We start from the raw sequence: 17,684 nt of genomic DNA, 5'->3' as shown, positions 1-17,684 counted from the left end.
AAGGGTCTAACCTTCACACATGACCAGGTTGCATGAAAAAATTTCCTTCTATTTCATACCTCAAGCACAATTCTGATATTTCTGGCTTAGATTTGGGCAACCTCTGTGGAGTAAGATATAGTTGGTGTGTGTGTATATTTGGTGTATATAGTTGGTGTGTGTGCCCATTCAGAGCCAGCTCTTCAGCGCTTGACGTCCTGCTTTGCGGAAACTGCCAAAATGTTTGGCCTGGAAGTCAGCCTGAAGAAAACTGAGGTCCTCCATCAGCCAGCTCCCCACCATGACTACCAGCCCCCCCACATCTCCATCGGGCACACAAAACTCAAAACGGTCAACCAGTTTACCTATCTCGGATGCACCATTTCATCAGATGCAAGGATCGACAAAGAGATAGACAACAGACTCGCCAAGGCAAATAGCGCCTTTGGAAGACTACACAAAAGAGTCTGGAAAAACAACCAACTGAAAAACCTCACAAAGATAAGCGTATACAGAGCCGTTGTCATACCCACACTCCTGTTCGGCTCCGAATCATGGGTCCTCTACCGGCACCACCTACGGCTCCTAGAACGCTTCCACCAGCGTTGTCTCCGCTCCATCCTCAACATCCATTGGAGCGCTTACACCCCTAACGTCGAAGTACTCGAGATGGCAGAGGTCGACAGCATCGAGTCCACGCTGCTGAAGATCCAGCTGCGCTGGATGGGTCACGTCTCCAGAATGGAGGACCATCGCCTTCCCAAGATCGTGTTATATGGCGAGCTCTCCACTGGCCACCGTGACAGAGGTGCACCAAAGAAAAGGTACAAGGACTGCCTAAAGAAATCTCTTGGTGCCTGCCACATTGACCACCGCCAGTGGGCTGATAACGCCTCAAACCGTGCATCTTGGCGCCTCACAGTTTGGCGGGCAGCAACCTCCTTTGAAGAAGACCGCAGAGCCCACCTCACTGACAAAAGGCAAAGGAGGAAAAACCCAACACCCAACCCCAACCAACCAATTTTCCCTTGCAACCGCTGCAATCGTGTCTGCCTGTCCCGCATCGGACTTGTCAGCCACAAACGAGCCTGCAGCTGACGTGGACTTTTTACCCCCTCCATAAATCTTCGTCCGCGAAGCCAAGCCAAAGATGAATATTTTTTTAAAATAGATAGATAAATAAATAGATTATATTGAACCATCTTGCATTAATAGTTACACTAACCAAGCACCACTCAGACCAAGATTGTTCTGATATTGCAACACCCAAGTTGGACTCTCACCTTTCCCTTGATCTCTGCAGATCAGGTTTCACACTTTCTAACTGAAGAGCAAAATACATTCTAGTATTAAATTTGAGTATATCACCCACCCAGAGTGTCCGTTCCATTTCACTAACACTCGGAGAAGTTGATGCCTGTCCCCATCTTTGCTTCAAGAAAACTCTCAGTTGGAGAAAACATAGTAAGGTTCCATTAGGTGCACCAAAAGCCTGCAAAATCCTCCAGGGATGTAAAAGAAAAAGAACACCCAAAAGTGCCATGTTTAAAATAAACTGCCCTCCTGATGCCATTACCTAACTTAGACCAGATTCTACACTCTGCTATTATTACCTTATTCAACATTTAACATTTCCCTGGGCTCTCCGCGAAGCATCATTAAGAATAAAGGAAATTGGTGAGAAAACTGCTTGGGTTCAGATTGAAATGAATAAAATTGGGGCAACTACCCCAGAGCAAATTTTGAATAAATGGAATAGTGAATTGTTTAAATGGAAAGTGGGAATATCAATTTTAAAGCATTTATTGAAAATATGGAATGGGATCTATGTGGAGAGAGGATTTTAAAAAAAAAACTATCAATTACCTAAAATGTTGTTGAAACGAAATCAACTTATTCCTTTCACTTTGAATAATTCTTTATTTGATCATTGATACATTAAATGCATTTAGAGGATAAAAGACTTCGTTAGGATTTTTTTTGGACTTTTGAACAATTAAAAGATAAATATAACGGACAAAATAATGTAATTTTTTCATTATCAATTAAAATCATATTTAAAAAAAGTTGGGAGCAAATTTGAGACTTCTGGATTTGAGGCCCGATTACTGGGAAAGTTTAAGCAGGAGATTGATACTCTAATTGGTCGGGGAAATCTTGGAAAAACATGACCTCCCGACCATTCCACTTCAGCAGGGTATTATTCATTTTTGAGTATTCAAATGCTGCTCTTAAGATCGCTTCTTGATCCCTGAAGCTCAACAGCCTCACAAGGATCGGTTGAGGATGCATATTTTCATTTCTTGTAGGTCTGATGGTTCGATGGGCTCTCTCAATCCATACTTGTCTGTCGACTGACTCAGCCAAAGTACCTCAAGAATCCAGGATTCAAAGAATTTAACCTCATCCTTCAACACCTTCTAAACCAATTATGTGTACATTTTTTGTCTGCTAAAGTTCTCCATATGATCAATCTGTCGAGGAACATTTGTTTGTCCATTACCCACTGTTTTGCTTGGTCATGCAGTTCTTCCAATTTCTTATTGTGCTATCCCAAGTCTCTCTGCATCATTCATTCGTTCCATTAAATTAGTAATTGACTCACCTGTCTCTTTGAGTCTGTTAATTCTTTTATCAATCCTGCAACCGTTGCAAACTGTGTTCCCAAGGCTTCCATTCCTGCCAGGATTGTCTGTAATTCTCGTGCAGAGGTTCCTGAAGTTGAGGCAGCTCCATTTGGACTATTAGTCAATGTCGCAAGTGAACTCGGAGCTTCTTCTGAGTTTTGATTTTTAAAATCTTTGTTAATGATCACTATCAGTAAGATTTTGTAGCAGAAAAATCTCATAAAACTTACTTTTGTCATCTTTTTGAAACTCAGCCAAAACACGTCTGCTTAGTCTTGTCGCATGGTCACGCCCAGGAAATGCATACATTCTTGAGTGAAGCGAGCTTGCAAAGAAAGACGTATGGAACAGTTTTTTCTCCATGATTACAAGACAGTGTACTTGGTTTTTTTTTTAAGTAATAGAAATGAGTGAATTGTAACAAAGGTGTGTGAAAAATCTTCTGAAAATAATTTTTATGCATTTAGGATTGTTTCCCTTCCCTATAGGTACGGATACCATCTAAGAGTGATAAAGTTGGAACAAGCCCTCTCAAACAATTCAACCAGAAGGTATGGAAAAAAATGCATACTTTCAGTATTTATTCTGATGAATTAGCTCAAAACTTTCGATTCAAAGTTATTTTGATGGTAAATCTATTAACATTGTTCAGCTTGTAGGACAGGATTGATCAAATGTAGGATTGGCAAGATTAGTGCAAGCTGAGTTTTAATCCAAATGGATGAATAAAACAAAGGAACAGTAGCAGCCACATGAGTTTATAATCTTAAAGATTTGATAACTTTACTTTTGATCAAATTTAAGTTCAAGTTTACGATAATCTGTACCTACATTATACAATCAGATGTAACAGTGTTTCTCTGGATCACGGTGCACACACAGTACACGGAAATCATTCTATATAATACATATAAATATTACAGAATTATTTAGTCAGTTACAGGATACTCTTCATTAATCCCACAGCCTGTGGGAAGAAGCTATTTCCCAGCCTGGCAGACCTGATTTTGATGCTGCAGCATCTCCATCTTGATGATAGACAAATATTCTGTGTGCGGGATGGAAATGGTCTTCATTCATTCTTTGAGGCCTATTAAAGCAATACTCCCAGTGAATTTCGTGATTAGGGGAAAGGAGGACTCCAATGATCTTCTTGGCCGTTTTGATGATCCTCTGTATTGAATTCTTGTCCAATGCTTTGGAGCTACCATACGAGACAATATGCAGTCAGACAGGGCACTCTGGAGTTGAACCTGAATATTGTATATGTGTAGTGAAGGATGTTGAATGCAGACTTTTGAGATGTGCAATGTCTCCAATAATAGTTTAAATTATTTTCACACCGACTAAAATCATATTATTTTGATCATTGAATGATTTTTGTTTCTTCTCCCTCAGAACCTGTTACCAGCACCAATGGTCATTCCTACAGTAAATGAGCTGGATTTCTTCAGGTAAGAGCTATTGAATGTAGCTGGTCAACTTGTATATGCCTAAATTTTGACACTGCAATACAAATATCTTGTAAATTCTGACTGTCAAAAATTTGTTGAAAAATACACTTCATGATCCTCTAATTTTCCACCAAGATTAGGGATAATTTATCTAACAGCCAGAATGTGTTTGAGATGTGGGTAGAAACAAGAGCACCAGGGTGGATTACACATAATGAAAGGAAGAAGGTGCAAACTCCACACAGACAGTACCAAAAGTCTGAACTGTGGACAGCTGTCCCAAGTCACCTTGAACTGTGACAAACAAATATTTCTCTAATGTTGGTTTATTTCTTTTGAAAATATCACCTATGTTACAAACTGCAAACAATACATTGTTTGTATATGGATCATTGAAGAGCCAGATGTGTTTTGGAAAATGCATCTAACTTGCAAGGGAAAAATAGATGAGCGATATTGAGAGCATTGGGAACTACTTAGACACAGTAGCTTTTTTTTCCAGTTTGACATTATTTTAGTAGTAGATTGAATCCTTTGCATCGCTCCAACCAAATCTATTTTACTGATGAATTCTTTGTCTGACAGATGTTTCCAGCAAATCCTAATTCACATTCAAATGGTTTGGGAGCTGATGTTGCTTGGAGAACCAATAATTGTTATGGCATCATCTCCCACAATTTCTTCAGATACTGTGCTGGCACTCATCAGGTGAGTTGAGTATGGTCTACAGTTAATTTGTCAAGGCTCAGGCAACATTTTTAAGATGTTCTTTTATAATTATTGACTGAGTGAAGCTTGAATATGACTTTGGCAATATTCAATTCAATCACTGATGATTAAACCAGTGAAACAAGAAAATTTGCAGGTGATGGGTCAAGTGCAACATACAAATGTGGTGGAGAATCTCACCAGGTCATGTTGTATTCATAAGAAGTAAAGGGTAACTGACGTTTCAGGTTAGGAATAAGAAAAAAAAAACAACAGGTAGATGCCTGAATAGCATGGTTGGGGGGTGGGGGGAGAGGGAGAGAGGGAAAGGAGGCCAGAAGAGAAGGGAATGGGAAGGAGCAGGAGCACAGGCTAACAGATAAGAGGTAATAGGTGGAGAGAGTAGGAAGATGACAAGTGATGGAGAAGAGCAGAGGGTAGCTCTGATAGGAAAAAGAAGGGTGGGAGGTGATGAGCTGGAGGAAAGAGAGGCAGACAGGATAAGGAAAGAGGCATGAGGAGGAGAAGTTGATGTTAAAGTTGTCTAATTGGAGACTGATGAGACAATACAAGGTGGTGTTCTGCCAATTTTTGGGTGGCTTTGTTTTGGGCATACATGAGTCCATGGACAGACATGTCAGTGTAGCAATGGTGTGTGAACTTAAAATGATTGGCCACTGGGACTGGGAGGTCCTTGCCTTTGCAGCAAACGGAGCGAAGAAGCTCAATAAAATGATCTTACAGTCTGTGTCCAGTCTCCTTGATGTAGAGAAGGCCACATCGGGAACCAGATGCAAGAAATAATCCCTACAAATTCACAAGTGAAGTGATCCTCCGCTGCATTGGCAAAGCAGGCCAGAGCTCTGCCAGTGGAAGGATTCAGTTGCATATCACCATCCCCGCATTAGAAAAAATATTAAGTCTCTGAGTGCATGGCTTTTTGGGACTTTGTGCGAGTGTGGCTCCTGAGGTTTCAGAGTATAGGCTGACCTAACTAAAGCCCTCTGCTCTTCCTGCTGTAGACTTCTCTGGTAGGTCATTCTTCCTTCAACACCTGGTCTTGTTTTGCTTTCTGGGTGCATTTTAAGCAGTATAAAGTTGACTTTCAGTTTCACACATTTAGGATCCAGGATATGAACTACAGCTGAATCCTTTTTCCTGTGGCCCCAAGTGAGTTCAGCTTCAGCTAATTCCTCAACAAAGCTGCATTTTGTAGATTGTATCTTAAAATACTTGCAAGCTTACAACATGTGGTTGATATTGAGTTCCTTCCCTGTGTATGGAACAGAGCAGATCTTAATTATATTTTCAAGGTTCAATTTATCTGGGGAGCTGACAGTTGAGTAATGTAAGAGAATTCAGGCGGATGTGCAGTGCGCGGCTATCTCGTGCACCAAAATAACTAATTATATATTGGCTATAAGATTACAATTCTGATTTGTGATACTTAATTACAAAGCTATATGATTGATTTTTAATTTGAGGTCTTTTGTCTCAGTGACTTCTTGTACCTTCCAGATCACTGTCAATAAGGCATTCTGTAGTTTGTTTCAGTAAAACTGTCCAGCAAACAAAAAGCTTATATCTGTGTTTTATCATTTATAATTATACCTTTTTTAAAAAAAAATATATATTTGAGACAACTGTGAAGTAGGCCCACTGACACCTCTCTTTCTAAGGAGTCTGAAGAGATTTGGCATGTAGTTGAATACTCTATCAAACTTCTACTGGTGGAAAGTATACTGACTGGTTGCGTCATCATAGCCTGGTTTGATAGTTTGATTGCACTGGGATGCAGTAAACTCCAGAGGGAGCAAACCTAGCCAGGTCCATCCATTGCATACATCTGTTTGAGGTGCTGCCTCTTATATGCGCGCATATTAATATTTTGGCCGTTGTTTTTCATGTGCTTTTATTAATATTGTGAAGTGAGTAATCAAAAGTTAAACCTGACTGTTCATTATATATTTTACATGTTTTGGTGAATTTGTCTGTATCATTCTTTACATACAATATGTAGAGAACACAAATTTGACTTATGCATGTTTGTTTTGTGTTGCAGTTGCATCGCACCCTTGAAATACTGCTGTGACTATCGGCCTTACTTTACCATCCATGACAATGAATTTAAGGAGTATACAACACGAACACAAGCACCGTAAGTTAAGGCAGCATGAGAATGATTCTACTTTGGTAGATTGAAATTATGGGTTGGATTCTGACAATTTGAATATTAACAATATAGATGACTAATTTATATTTGCACTTGCCTTATTCGATATCTCTATGAAATGCAACCTTGGTCAACAAGAATAGCTACTGAAGATATGAGAACTGCATGTTAGATACTTCTCTGTGATGTCCCTGAGAAACTGTTGGTTGTATTGATTGCATCTCAGTGTACCATCACTGGCTTCAAGCATCTATACTGCCTGGCTGACATAAAACTGGTGCAGATGCTGTTTATTTAATATGCTGTCTGCTGTAGGAGAGATCTTTAGGTTGCTGAGACCCTGAAGCCTTTTCACCAAGGCATTGTCATGGCACTTGATGGAGTTTAATGGAAGAATATACAAGTGGAATGGCTGCTACCTGTTGTTCCATAATTGTTCAATGGAAGATGCTTCACATTCCATTGAACTTTTTTGGGATGACATGGAAACTATGTGAAACTGTGACCTTGTGTCTCTGTCTCTGAATAACGTTAGTGTTCACAAGTTACTCATTGGAATTGGGCATTAGACCAGAAGAGGACTACTTATGGGCTCTCCATCAATCTAAAGGCCAAATAATAATTTTCAGATAGGCTGTCTATTGTTTTGTCAGATTCAACAGTTCTCTTCTCAACTTGATGCTGCAAACATTTCCTTTTTCTGCTCTACACCACAGTCAATACGTATCCTTGCCTACAAGAACTGTTCATGTTATTCCTTTTAGTTCATACCAACTTATTGTTGCAATTTTATTTGACAGGCCAAATGCTGTTCTAGGAGTGACCAATCCTTTTTTCATCAAAACATTTCAACATTGGTCACATATTATTCGTCTTGGAGAAATCAAAATGTCAGGTAAGGAAGGAAGTATCATGACAAGTGGTCATTACTACAAGATATATTTGCAATTTACTGTGTTCACGAAAAAGGAATTGGCTTTGTTTCTTTAAATGCAATCTGCTGGATTAATAGCAGGTTGAGCAGCATCGATGGGAGAAAAAGAATGGCCAATGTTTTGAGTGAAACCCTTCATCATCTAAGAAGTTAGCTATTTCTTTTCTCCCAACTGAAGTTGATGCTTCTGAACAAAATCTAACATTATCCCTTTTGTTCATTAACCCCTTCTTTGCTGAGGTGTCACACTCAGTGTTTTGATCATCTTTCTGTAAGTCTTAAACTTGCCTCATAAATGACACCTCTGAGTCAGAAAAGTTCAAGGCACAGACATTTGTACATCTTCAACCTTGGAACTGTTTTATTAAACACAAACTTTCAAGATAAGGCTGTTCAAACCATAACCTGCTCTGCATATTGAAATTTATATTTTCTACTTCAGTCTGGTGAAAATTGGTATGAAGATGCATTGTGTTAATGTACCCAGAAAATGTTAAATATTACTCTAGCTTATGTGAGCTATAATAAATATTGTGAATATAGTATCTATACTCAATGCCTGCTCTGACCAGATTCTTAAATTTATGATCTTTTTGCATTGCATTTGATTTGTGATCACTCTAGGCATACACTAGGCATCAGCAGAAAATGTCATTTTCTCAATCCATTCAACCCACTGTGGCGGCCCACCACGGTGGCGATCGAGCCGGTGCACCGGGCGGTGAGGGCAACCAAAGGCCAACAGCCCCTGCAGCGGCACTCGCCCCAACAAGCGAACCAGCGGGTGAACGGCAAGGGGAGCTTTAAGGCCAACAACCCCAAAATGGTGCTGGCCTTGCTGCGCAGCCAACAGACAGGGACAGTGCGCGGGGAAGAAGGGCATTGTTATTCAGGAAATAAACCCACTTTTGTTATGCATGTTGTGATGTCAGCCAAGGGGGCCACAGTGGGAACAGTGCAAGTATAAAAGTCGGGCCTGATCCCTAAAAAAAAACTCAGTTTACCTGACTACCCCACATGTGTATGTCTTCTTTCGAGTAGTGCATGGCTACACCACATCCTTTTATGTATAGGCCTTTAAACTAAATAGTGATAAGTTTCAAATAGAATGGGGAAGGAAGGTTCAGTTAGAAATTTAAAAGGTTGAATAAAAAGGTCAAAGTGATAGGGCAGTTGTGGTTATAACCTGGAAAGTGTGGTGAAAAGGGGCAATTTGTATTTTGGTGCAGATGCAAAATTTAAATAAAGGCTAAGAAAAATTATAAAATTCAAAGTAATCCAAAATTATGATAATAAGATGAACGAACGCGGAACAAAGAATGTGTTTGTAATAGCTTTTTCCAGTTTGCAAACTGATGAAAACTAGAAAGTGAATGTTTGAGATTACTTGACATTTTGTAAGGATAAAAAGAATGGGGATGAGTTGAAAGGGTGGGAAATGTGGTAGCTTTGTTAACTTTAGAATAGAATAGAAAGTGACTTCTTGGTTCTCATGAAGTAATATCATGGAGATAAACAAAAAGGCAAAGGGCAGAAAACATATGCCCTCCTAAAAATACCCAAGTGATGAGCAGAGTAGATCATTTTGGGCCAATCAAATTGACAAAGGTAGTCCTCAGGAAAAGTTAATGGATTCATTCAAGCCTATTTCTTAGAATAAAATATAATTGATCCAATTAGTGAATTGGCTATTTTGGATCTACTCATGTCATATTGCAGGTATAAATAATAATTTCATGATAAAGTCTTAAATTTAAGTAAAGGTGAGGAAGCTGTTTGGCTCAGATATATTGGGAAATTGGATCAAATTATGTTTCCTCGACATTGAAAGGGACCACATGGTCAATGGGTTATGAGGTCCCCATTAGCATTTGTAGTTCTTGTACAATCCACCAGGGCAATTTATAGTAGTCAATGAAACTAACATATCTTTAGGATGAGTGTATAAACTGGAGCAACCAGGGGGAAATCTATCCAGTTACAGGAAGAATGAAGAACTACACACCAACAGCACTGGAGGCCCGAATCTAATCCAGGTTACTGGATCTATGCGATAGTTGCAATATCCAAAGTGCCATTGTGCCACACACATGCCAATATGATGGTGAATATCTGCAGATTAAGATCTCCAAAAGCTTTGAAAAATATATAAAGTAATAGAATTATTTATCTAATCAATATTTTCTTATGGTCTGTTGTTCAAGTCCAGAAAATATACCTCGCTGAATTATTTAATGCAAGCTGAGTTTCCACTTTCTCCTGTGTTACTCCTGATGTCATTTGGTCAAATATTTAGGCTGATTTTAAGCTCATGAACTGCATATTCAATCTCCTCTATAGTTGTCAGAATTGGAGCTTCTACAATCTCATTATGACAGTGTTTTTCAGGCGACTTACCCAAACAAATAAAAGTGAAGAAGTTGATGAAGATCCGGACCCTGGACACAAAACCAGGTAGTGGAGGGCTCTCATTTACTTAGGTATCCTTTTGAATTTGTAACTATTGTTTATTAGATTGAAGAAGGACCACTTGTGTGTCAGGAATCTGAAAATTAAAATGGAAAAATTTGTTTACTTTTGAAACATGTCTTCAAATGTACTCTGTAGCAACAGTTAAGATCTGCATAGTGTATTGAGTTGAGGACTGTCTTGTTTGCCTCCTAAACTCTTCCCTGATCCATCTGCTTTTTCATTGTGATCTAGTGATTGAACCAACGGGAAACAAAAGAGCTAAAAATTACTGTTTGCAGAAATATGAGTGGGCAAGAAATTATTTTCTTTAATAATGTGTCACCTATATTTTCTAATACTGACCTCTCTGACTTTGGTTTCCTACACTGTTAAAATAAGTTAAATGCAGTGGATCAAAGTAAACTCAACAAACAATAACTTACATTTAATATTGAACAATCTGACAATTTGGGGATTTAAATGTGGAAATGAAAGATTTTGTTTATTTATTTTCCAGTATTTCAGATCTATTTATCATCTCCAGATTATCTTCTCTGTTTTTTCCCTCTTTATCATTTTCTTGGAAATTTTAAAGTCTCTGAGCAAAATATTTTTTTTATTATGGAGTGGTGTCAGAACTGAAGAATTAGAAAGGTTACCACTGTTCAAAGAATGGGAGGGGTAAAACAAACAACTACATGGTACTTAGTGTTGGAGAAACATGAATAGGTTGACAAGCTAGAAAAAAATTCTGGGTTAATAATAAAATTCGGTGCTAATTTGTTAAAGTTTCCATTTGACTAATTTGATATGGATTTGTTACAGCATAAGGTTTAGTGAAGGCAATGCAGTTCATGTAAATATGGACTTTCAAAAAAAAAGCATTTGAAGTTCCACATAAACATTTAAACAAAATTAAAGACAATGGATTAATGGAGAAGTGGCTCAAGACAAATGAAATCGGTAAAAGGGAAGAGTAATTGAGAACATCTTTCAGATTAGAAAAAAATGTGCAGTGGGATCCTGATGGATTGCTTTTGCGACTCCCTAAAATAACAGATGTATTGCAGATGAAATTTTATGTACAGAAGGGTCAAGTATGAATAAAAATAGGATAGGCATTATAAACAAAATTATACAATTTTAATGAAGATAAGAGACACATGAAGACTTATTTGAATGGTGTTCAAGATGAAATGTTTCATGGAAGGATAACTCTAATATTCTGTACTTATTCTTCCAATTGTTATTAGTCATTTTGGTGATTGAGTGCCCAATCTCCAAAGTTGATTGTTTTTAAAATGATACATTTTATTTAAGTAATTTGTAAATTTTAACAAATTTGCAAATTTGATTCAATATTGATGCTTCAGGAGAGGCTGAGTCCTTTTCGTTAAAACTTTACCGAAGCTTTTAAAATGCACAAAAATGTGGATAAATGTAATGCTGAAATAATTTTCAATACACAAACCTAGCAGGACCTCCTAGTGCCCAACAATTTTAATTTCACACACCATTCCAACAACAGCATGTCTATTCATGTCCTTGTGCACTGCCAAATCAAAGCCACCCACAAATTAGAGGAAAAGCCCCTCATATTCCATTTGGGCACTCTCCAATTAGATGACGTTAACATAGACCTCCAGTTTCCGTTAAACCTGACTGAGTATTATTTCCCTATCTCCCCCTCCCTGTCTCCTTTCAGATGCCACCTCCTTCCCTTCCCTCTTCATTTCAGAGAGCTACCCCCTCTCCCTGTCACTTCTCATCTTATTTTCTCTTCTCCCCTCCCACCATATGACTTGCTAGGCTGCACACTTCCTCTACTGCTTCCGACCTCCTCTCTTCTCTTCCCACGTTTTTATTCAGGTGCCTGCCTGCATTTTGCTCACACCTTGATGAAAATCTCTGGCTCAAAGTTGATTACCTTCACTTCCTATAGATGCTATGAGAACTGCTGAGTTTCTCCAGCATGTTTAAGTGTTGCACTATAATCACAGCATCTACAGGCTTTCCTGTTTAATTCTGAACTAATTTTGCTTTGTTTAAATATTTGAGACATTGGAGATTTTGTGTACTGAGAAAATATATGATGGTTGCACATCTTGCAAGATTTGAATTGATTTGCAATAGCCTGGTGGCTATGTATAATCGCACTTATGGTACAAAATGTACAAACACAAAGAACAATTTGATAATTTAAAAAAATTTGTTTTAAGATTTTATCTCTTTTCTGTGCAGGTATCTATACATCTTACAGAACCTTTCTGCACAAGGACAAGACACTTATTAAACGACTTTTAAAGGTATTTTTTTTTAATTTGAGGAGATGGGTTAGTAACCTATGAATTTCTTTGTAAATATATGAAAAACTATATCACTGTTGAATGAAATTTTATTACTGCAGTAGAAGAGGCCATTTAGCCTTAGACCCTTGTCAATTACTTGTAAGAATTGTTGAAAAGATTTATTAGCAATAAATACATGTATTTATGGCCATGATTTTGATCTTTGCTTGTCTTTAAATTTTAATGTTTATATGGAGTTGCAGAAGTCATTTGATCACATCATGTGTTAGATTATTAGAAAAAATGAAATTGAATGGAATTAGAGATAAAATTGTAGAATGGGTTGGTAATAGGGAGAAAGGAAATGAAGAGTGATTAGAAGAAGGGGAACATTCACCAATTACTGAGATATTACAAAGGGTTTTCCTTAGGAATGAAAACTTAACTTCCTCCTTTCACCAAAAATAATAAAACCCGTAATAAATGATTAGAAATCTGTATGTTCAAGTTTGCAGATGATGCTGTTCAGAGGTACAATCGGTTAACTCAGTTAGAGCAACAAATTACAGAAGCATGGAGTCTACATGACTAAGCATCAGAACAAGATCAGTTTGAAGAAGGGAAAATTTAAAGATAAAAGATAATATTTTGAGACTAAAAATTGTATAGGAGGAAAGATGGGTTGCATAGACAACAACAGACTTTTCAGAAGTACAGAAATGAAGCAAATATTCTAGTTGAATTGAAACCATGAGCTCTAGAATCCAAAGCAAGGTTATTGGGCTATTCAGAAGTGAAATAAAGCTGCTTTTTTTTCTTTCAGTTGAAATCTGGATCTTAGAATGTTTTAAATGCTGAATTAATAAAATTTTAAAGATTAAGCTTGGTAAGATTTTTTGCTAAGTGAGGGTAACAAAGGAAATAACAAAGTAAATTTTGATGGACATATCATCCACAATCTGGTAAAATTTCAAAATAGGCTTGGAATGCTTCACCACACATGGTGTGTATCTTCAAAATGTATCAGTTTTCCACATTTGGTAATGGATAGGCTCCTTGCACTGGAAAGCATAATTTGAGTGAAGCAAAGGATGCCTTTACTGAGTTAATGGTTTTAAAGCATGGCATTTGTCTCATTTTGTCTTCTGTTGTGCATTTGTTCAGAATGAGTATCAGCTGTGATTACTGCATCCCTTCAAAACCATTCTAAATCATGTTCCAGATGTCTTATCTCTACTGCAGTAATCTTGCTGGCGACATGGAGTGCACAAAAACTTTAGCAGCGAATGAAGGATTTTATAGGAGGTCCTTTCCCATTACCAAACTAGAAATGTCTTGGTGCTTGATCGAAAGTTCTGGTGACATGGTATTCTATCAAATTACTTTAATCATCTACTTGGGAAGGCATCAATAGAATACATTCCATGCAGACCATTTTCTGCTTTCTAAACAGAGGCATATCATACCATGCTTTTCTAATCAGTTTACATTTTGGAATGTTGTGCCCAATTTTGATGTACGCTATTTTCGGAAGGGTGACTGAGCCACCAAGCATGCAGGGAAGTACCATAAATGAGATTAGATGAAGAATTTCATTTAGATTGAGAAAATGAGGTGGCTAGGATTGTTTTCTTTGATAGGAGAAAATCAGTAGAACTCTTAAATTCAATATTAGTAAATCAGATAATTCCATTCCCAATTAGTCTGCATAATTCATATTTCAATTTTCAGATTTATTGCCAGAGTATATACATGACATCACATACAACCCTGAGATTCTTTTTCCTGTGAAGTGGCAGAATTACCACTTATTGGTAGTGTAAAAATAACTCCACAGTTCTTTATTTGTTTAAATGTGTAAACAGATAACAAAATATAAACAAACTGAAATACAGAGTGAATTTTAAAAATCCATAAAGTGGAGGTTAGAGTCCTTAACTAAGTCCCTGATTGTTTGTTGATGAGGCGTCTGATGGTGGAGGGGTAGCAGCTGTTCCTGCATCTGGTAGTGTGAGTCTTGTTGCACCAATACCTCTTTCCTCCTGATGGTAGCAGCTACAACAGAGCATGAGCTGGGTGGTGTGGATCCTTGATGATTGCTGCTTCTCTCTGACAGCAACGTTCCCTGTAGATGTTCTCAATGGTGCAAAGGATTTGCCTCTGATGTCCTGGGCTGTGTCTAACAAATACCTTTGTTGTAACATGTTTAGAAATTTCTGCTCAACATTTAATGTTTTTTAGAATGCAACTATGTCCAAAGACTGATGCTATTTTGATATTCATTTTCTAACAATGCATTCCAGGGCATTCAAAGAAAACGTCCTTCAGAAGTACAAAGTGCCATTGTCCGTCGCCACTTACTAGAGCTTACTCAGAGTTTCATTATTCCCCTGGTGAGCAATTTGTTTTTGATATTTACAAAAATTGAAAATAATCTTCAAAAGTTTTAAAAAAAACAAATAAATGAGCTTTATCCTGGGTATCAGTCCAGCTAGAGCACTATGAATGAATCTTTATGCTGTCTTCAATGGTTTGCAGGAGTTTAAAACCAGATCATTCAATCAATGCAAGTTCAGAAAGGAAATTTGAAATGATCTGTGGGAAACAGAAATGTGTACATTATCTACTTTTCCTTTTAGGAGAGATATGTTGCCAGTTTGATGCCCCTTCAGAGAACCATCACAGCATGGAAGGTAAAACTGAGTTACTGATAAACTGTGGTGTTCACGTCATTTATTGCTTTGTTAACATAGAGCCGAACCACAACAATATCAAGACTGAGGAGGTTAAAGGATTGACAGCTTTTTGTTTCTCATCCACTTCATGGAATGTGGGCTATGCTGACAAGTTGAGCATTTATTCACCATCCCTTATTGTCCTTGAGATGATAAATGAGCTACTTGCTTGTATCATTATGGTCTAAATGGTGAATACATGCTGCAGTGCCACATATCAGTTCCAGGATTTCAAGTCCGGTTGATGTATGATTTAGAAAGGGGTTTGCAGGTGGTATATTCCCATACACTACCTGCTTTCTTCCTGGAATATAGGTTGAAGGTTTGGGATCATCACCAATCTGTCTTAAGTATTGCTTTGTTTTCAGAACCCTGAAGATATTTCTTCAGGTCACAAAAATCTGCAATTTCGGATTTAACATTTTCAGTTGAATTTGCCCACTGCAGTATTTTGGGGAGAGAAATTTGTGATTTTTTTTTTTTAGCTGAATTTTGTTATTACCCCTGAATAGTTCAGCTCTAACTTCTTATTCTGGCTGTTGAGTCAATTCCTTTTATTGTCACATTTGACCACCTCTTAACTTTCTAAATTTGAGGGAATAAACTGGATACAACCGATCTCCATAATTTAATCCTCATTCATGTCCTGTTGAAGATGTGCTTCATTCTTTAAGGGTCTTTGTGTACTTCCTGGATGTGCTGCCCAAAAAAGATGATAGTCCAGAAGTCTGATCAGATCCTGTGCAGCTAAACGTCCACAATTTTCCATTCTATTTCCTTTGAAATAAAGGCCAGCATCCCATAAGTATTATTGATTTGTAGCTGTCTCATACCTTTTATTTTCTCCACTTGAACTCCAGATTTCTGTTGCTCCAGTTTCTTATCATTAAAATATGTTCAGTTTGGTTGATAATCCCTCAATTCCCTGCACTGAATCATACTGAGATTGTTTTACCCACTCACCTTTATCTAACAATGACACTTTGCAGTTTACTGACCCCATCCACATTATTTATTTATTGTATACGTTAGTCACCTGAAACATGGATATATAATTTTTTGTTCCTGTGTGTATAATTGAAGCTTAAAGATATACCTTCAGATCACCAGGAGATCCAAGTAGTGACATTGTCAACATACACCAATTATCACTACTTTGTTTCCCTCTTCCGATTCAACCCACCATTTAATTGCTTTCAAATCTTTGAGCTTTTAGTTTAAAAATGGATCTCTTGCATAGAACCATATCAAGTACTTTAAAAAAAAAACACACCACCGATTACCTGTATAAATGTATAAGACAGAATTCATTTGTTACAAATTTATTTGGTTTTCTCTGACCTGATTGTATTTCTCCAGTTACTTTGCACTCTATCCTCAAAAAGTGTTTTAAGGTCACCAATGCACGCACTTTTATGTGATACTAATTTGGTGCATTACTGCATGCAATGATCAGCACTGACACTTGATACAACAGCATAATTTCAGAGCTGGTTGATGTACCAGAGTATGCCAAGAATTTGTTCTTGCTTTGTGTTGATGAATTGAAAATTGGGGCCTCTGAAAGCTGTAATAGAGGAACATGAGATGGTAGATAACTGAATGATTCACAATGTGATGGGAAGAGTGCTCTTGGCAGAAGTCATGACACCTTGTCAAGAGCTTGGAAGGTTTCTTAGGTATAAAAAGAAATACTCTTTGCAACAGAAAGCAAATTCTTTTATTTCTTTTGCCTGTTTTTGTCAGAATCCACCACAGATTCGGCCCTTTATCCAAGAGGAATTTATGAAGACATTGGAGCATGCAGGACCTCAACTGACATCTGTGCTGAAAGGAGATTGGGTTGGATTATACAGGTAGAGAATCATTTTGATTTAACTAAAAATATAATTGAGGGACTTGTGAAGTATTGGAGTCTTTTGTTTTGGGGAAACATTTGTTTGAAAATGAATAACCAGACCAAAATTGTTCTCTGATCTTTGTCAGAAATTCCATCTTGGCTTCTAATCCAATGTTGTTGTCCATTGTCATCTAAAGAGTGCAACATTGCTACACACAACCTTGCTGTCCTATAGTAGCCCAATTTGAACTGGAAATCCTACAGTCAGTTCATGATTTGTGCTGCTACTCAGAACTTTCAATCAATATATTTGTCTACTGACTGAATTTGATGTTGATATCCTGAGCTTTACCTTGCATAAAATTCAACTCATCTGGTTTATGACAGTAGGCAATCTATTATACAGGTCCCAAGAAAACCTGTCTTACCTATTGATTCTTCAGAACAATGATTTTGAAATCAGTTTCTCTTTTCTCTCCTGTCTCCAATTAAATC

The 17,684-nt window shown here is 37.6% G+C and overlaps 2 protein-coding genes across 14 annotated transcripts in view; one reads left to right on the top strand and one right to left on the bottom strand.

The window, feature by feature from the left end:
- dennd6b (DENN/MADD domain containing 6B) overlaps window positions 1-17,684 on the top strand; it is a 62,860-nt gene that overhangs the window by 41,854 nt on the left and 3,322 nt on the right. For all 12 annotated transcript variants that reach the window (XM_069908301.1, XM_069908300.1, XM_069908305.1 and 9 more), the window contains 10 exons: window positions 3,095-3,157; window positions 4,005-4,060; window positions 4,646-4,768; window positions 6,831-6,926; window positions 7,742-7,836; window positions 10,264-10,329; window positions 12,568-12,632; window positions 14,918-15,007; window positions 15,254-15,307; window positions 17,096-17,205. In XM_069908301.1, the coding sequence (XP_069764402.1) occupies window positions 3,095-3,157; window positions 4,005-4,060; window positions 4,646-4,768; window positions 6,831-6,926; window positions 7,742-7,836; window positions 10,264-10,329; window positions 12,568-12,632; window positions 14,918-15,007; window positions 15,254-15,307; window positions 17,096-17,205 (818 nt within the window). The remainder of the gene's footprint in view (window positions 1-3,094; window positions 3,158-4,004; window positions 4,061-4,645; window positions 4,769-6,830; window positions 6,927-7,741; window positions 7,837-10,263; window positions 10,330-12,567; window positions 12,633-14,917; window positions 15,008-15,253; window positions 15,308-17,095; window positions 17,206-17,684) is intronic.
- Window positions 1,100-17,684, bottom strand: part of gcc1 (GRIP and coiled-coil domain containing 1) — a 31,727-nt gene continuing 15,142 nt past the window's right edge. For both annotated transcript variants that reach the window (XM_069908293.1, XM_069908294.1), the window contains exon 4: window positions 1,100-10,420. In XM_069908293.1, the coding sequence (XP_069764394.1) occupies window positions 10,376-10,420 (45 nt within the window). In that variant the 3' untranslated portion in view covers window positions 1,100-10,375. The remainder of the gene's footprint in view (window positions 10,421-17,684) is intronic.

This window comes from Narcine bancroftii, chromosome 13 (assembly GCF_036971445.1).
Source record: "Narcine bancroftii isolate sNarBan1 chromosome 13, sNarBan1.hap1, whole genome shotgun sequence".
Taxonomy (NCBI): Eukaryota; Metazoa; Chordata; class Chondrichthyes; order Torpediniformes; family Narcinidae; genus Narcine; species Narcine bancroftii.
Note: the sequence above shows the minus strand (reverse complement) of the source record. Positions and strands in the feature narration are given on the sequence as shown.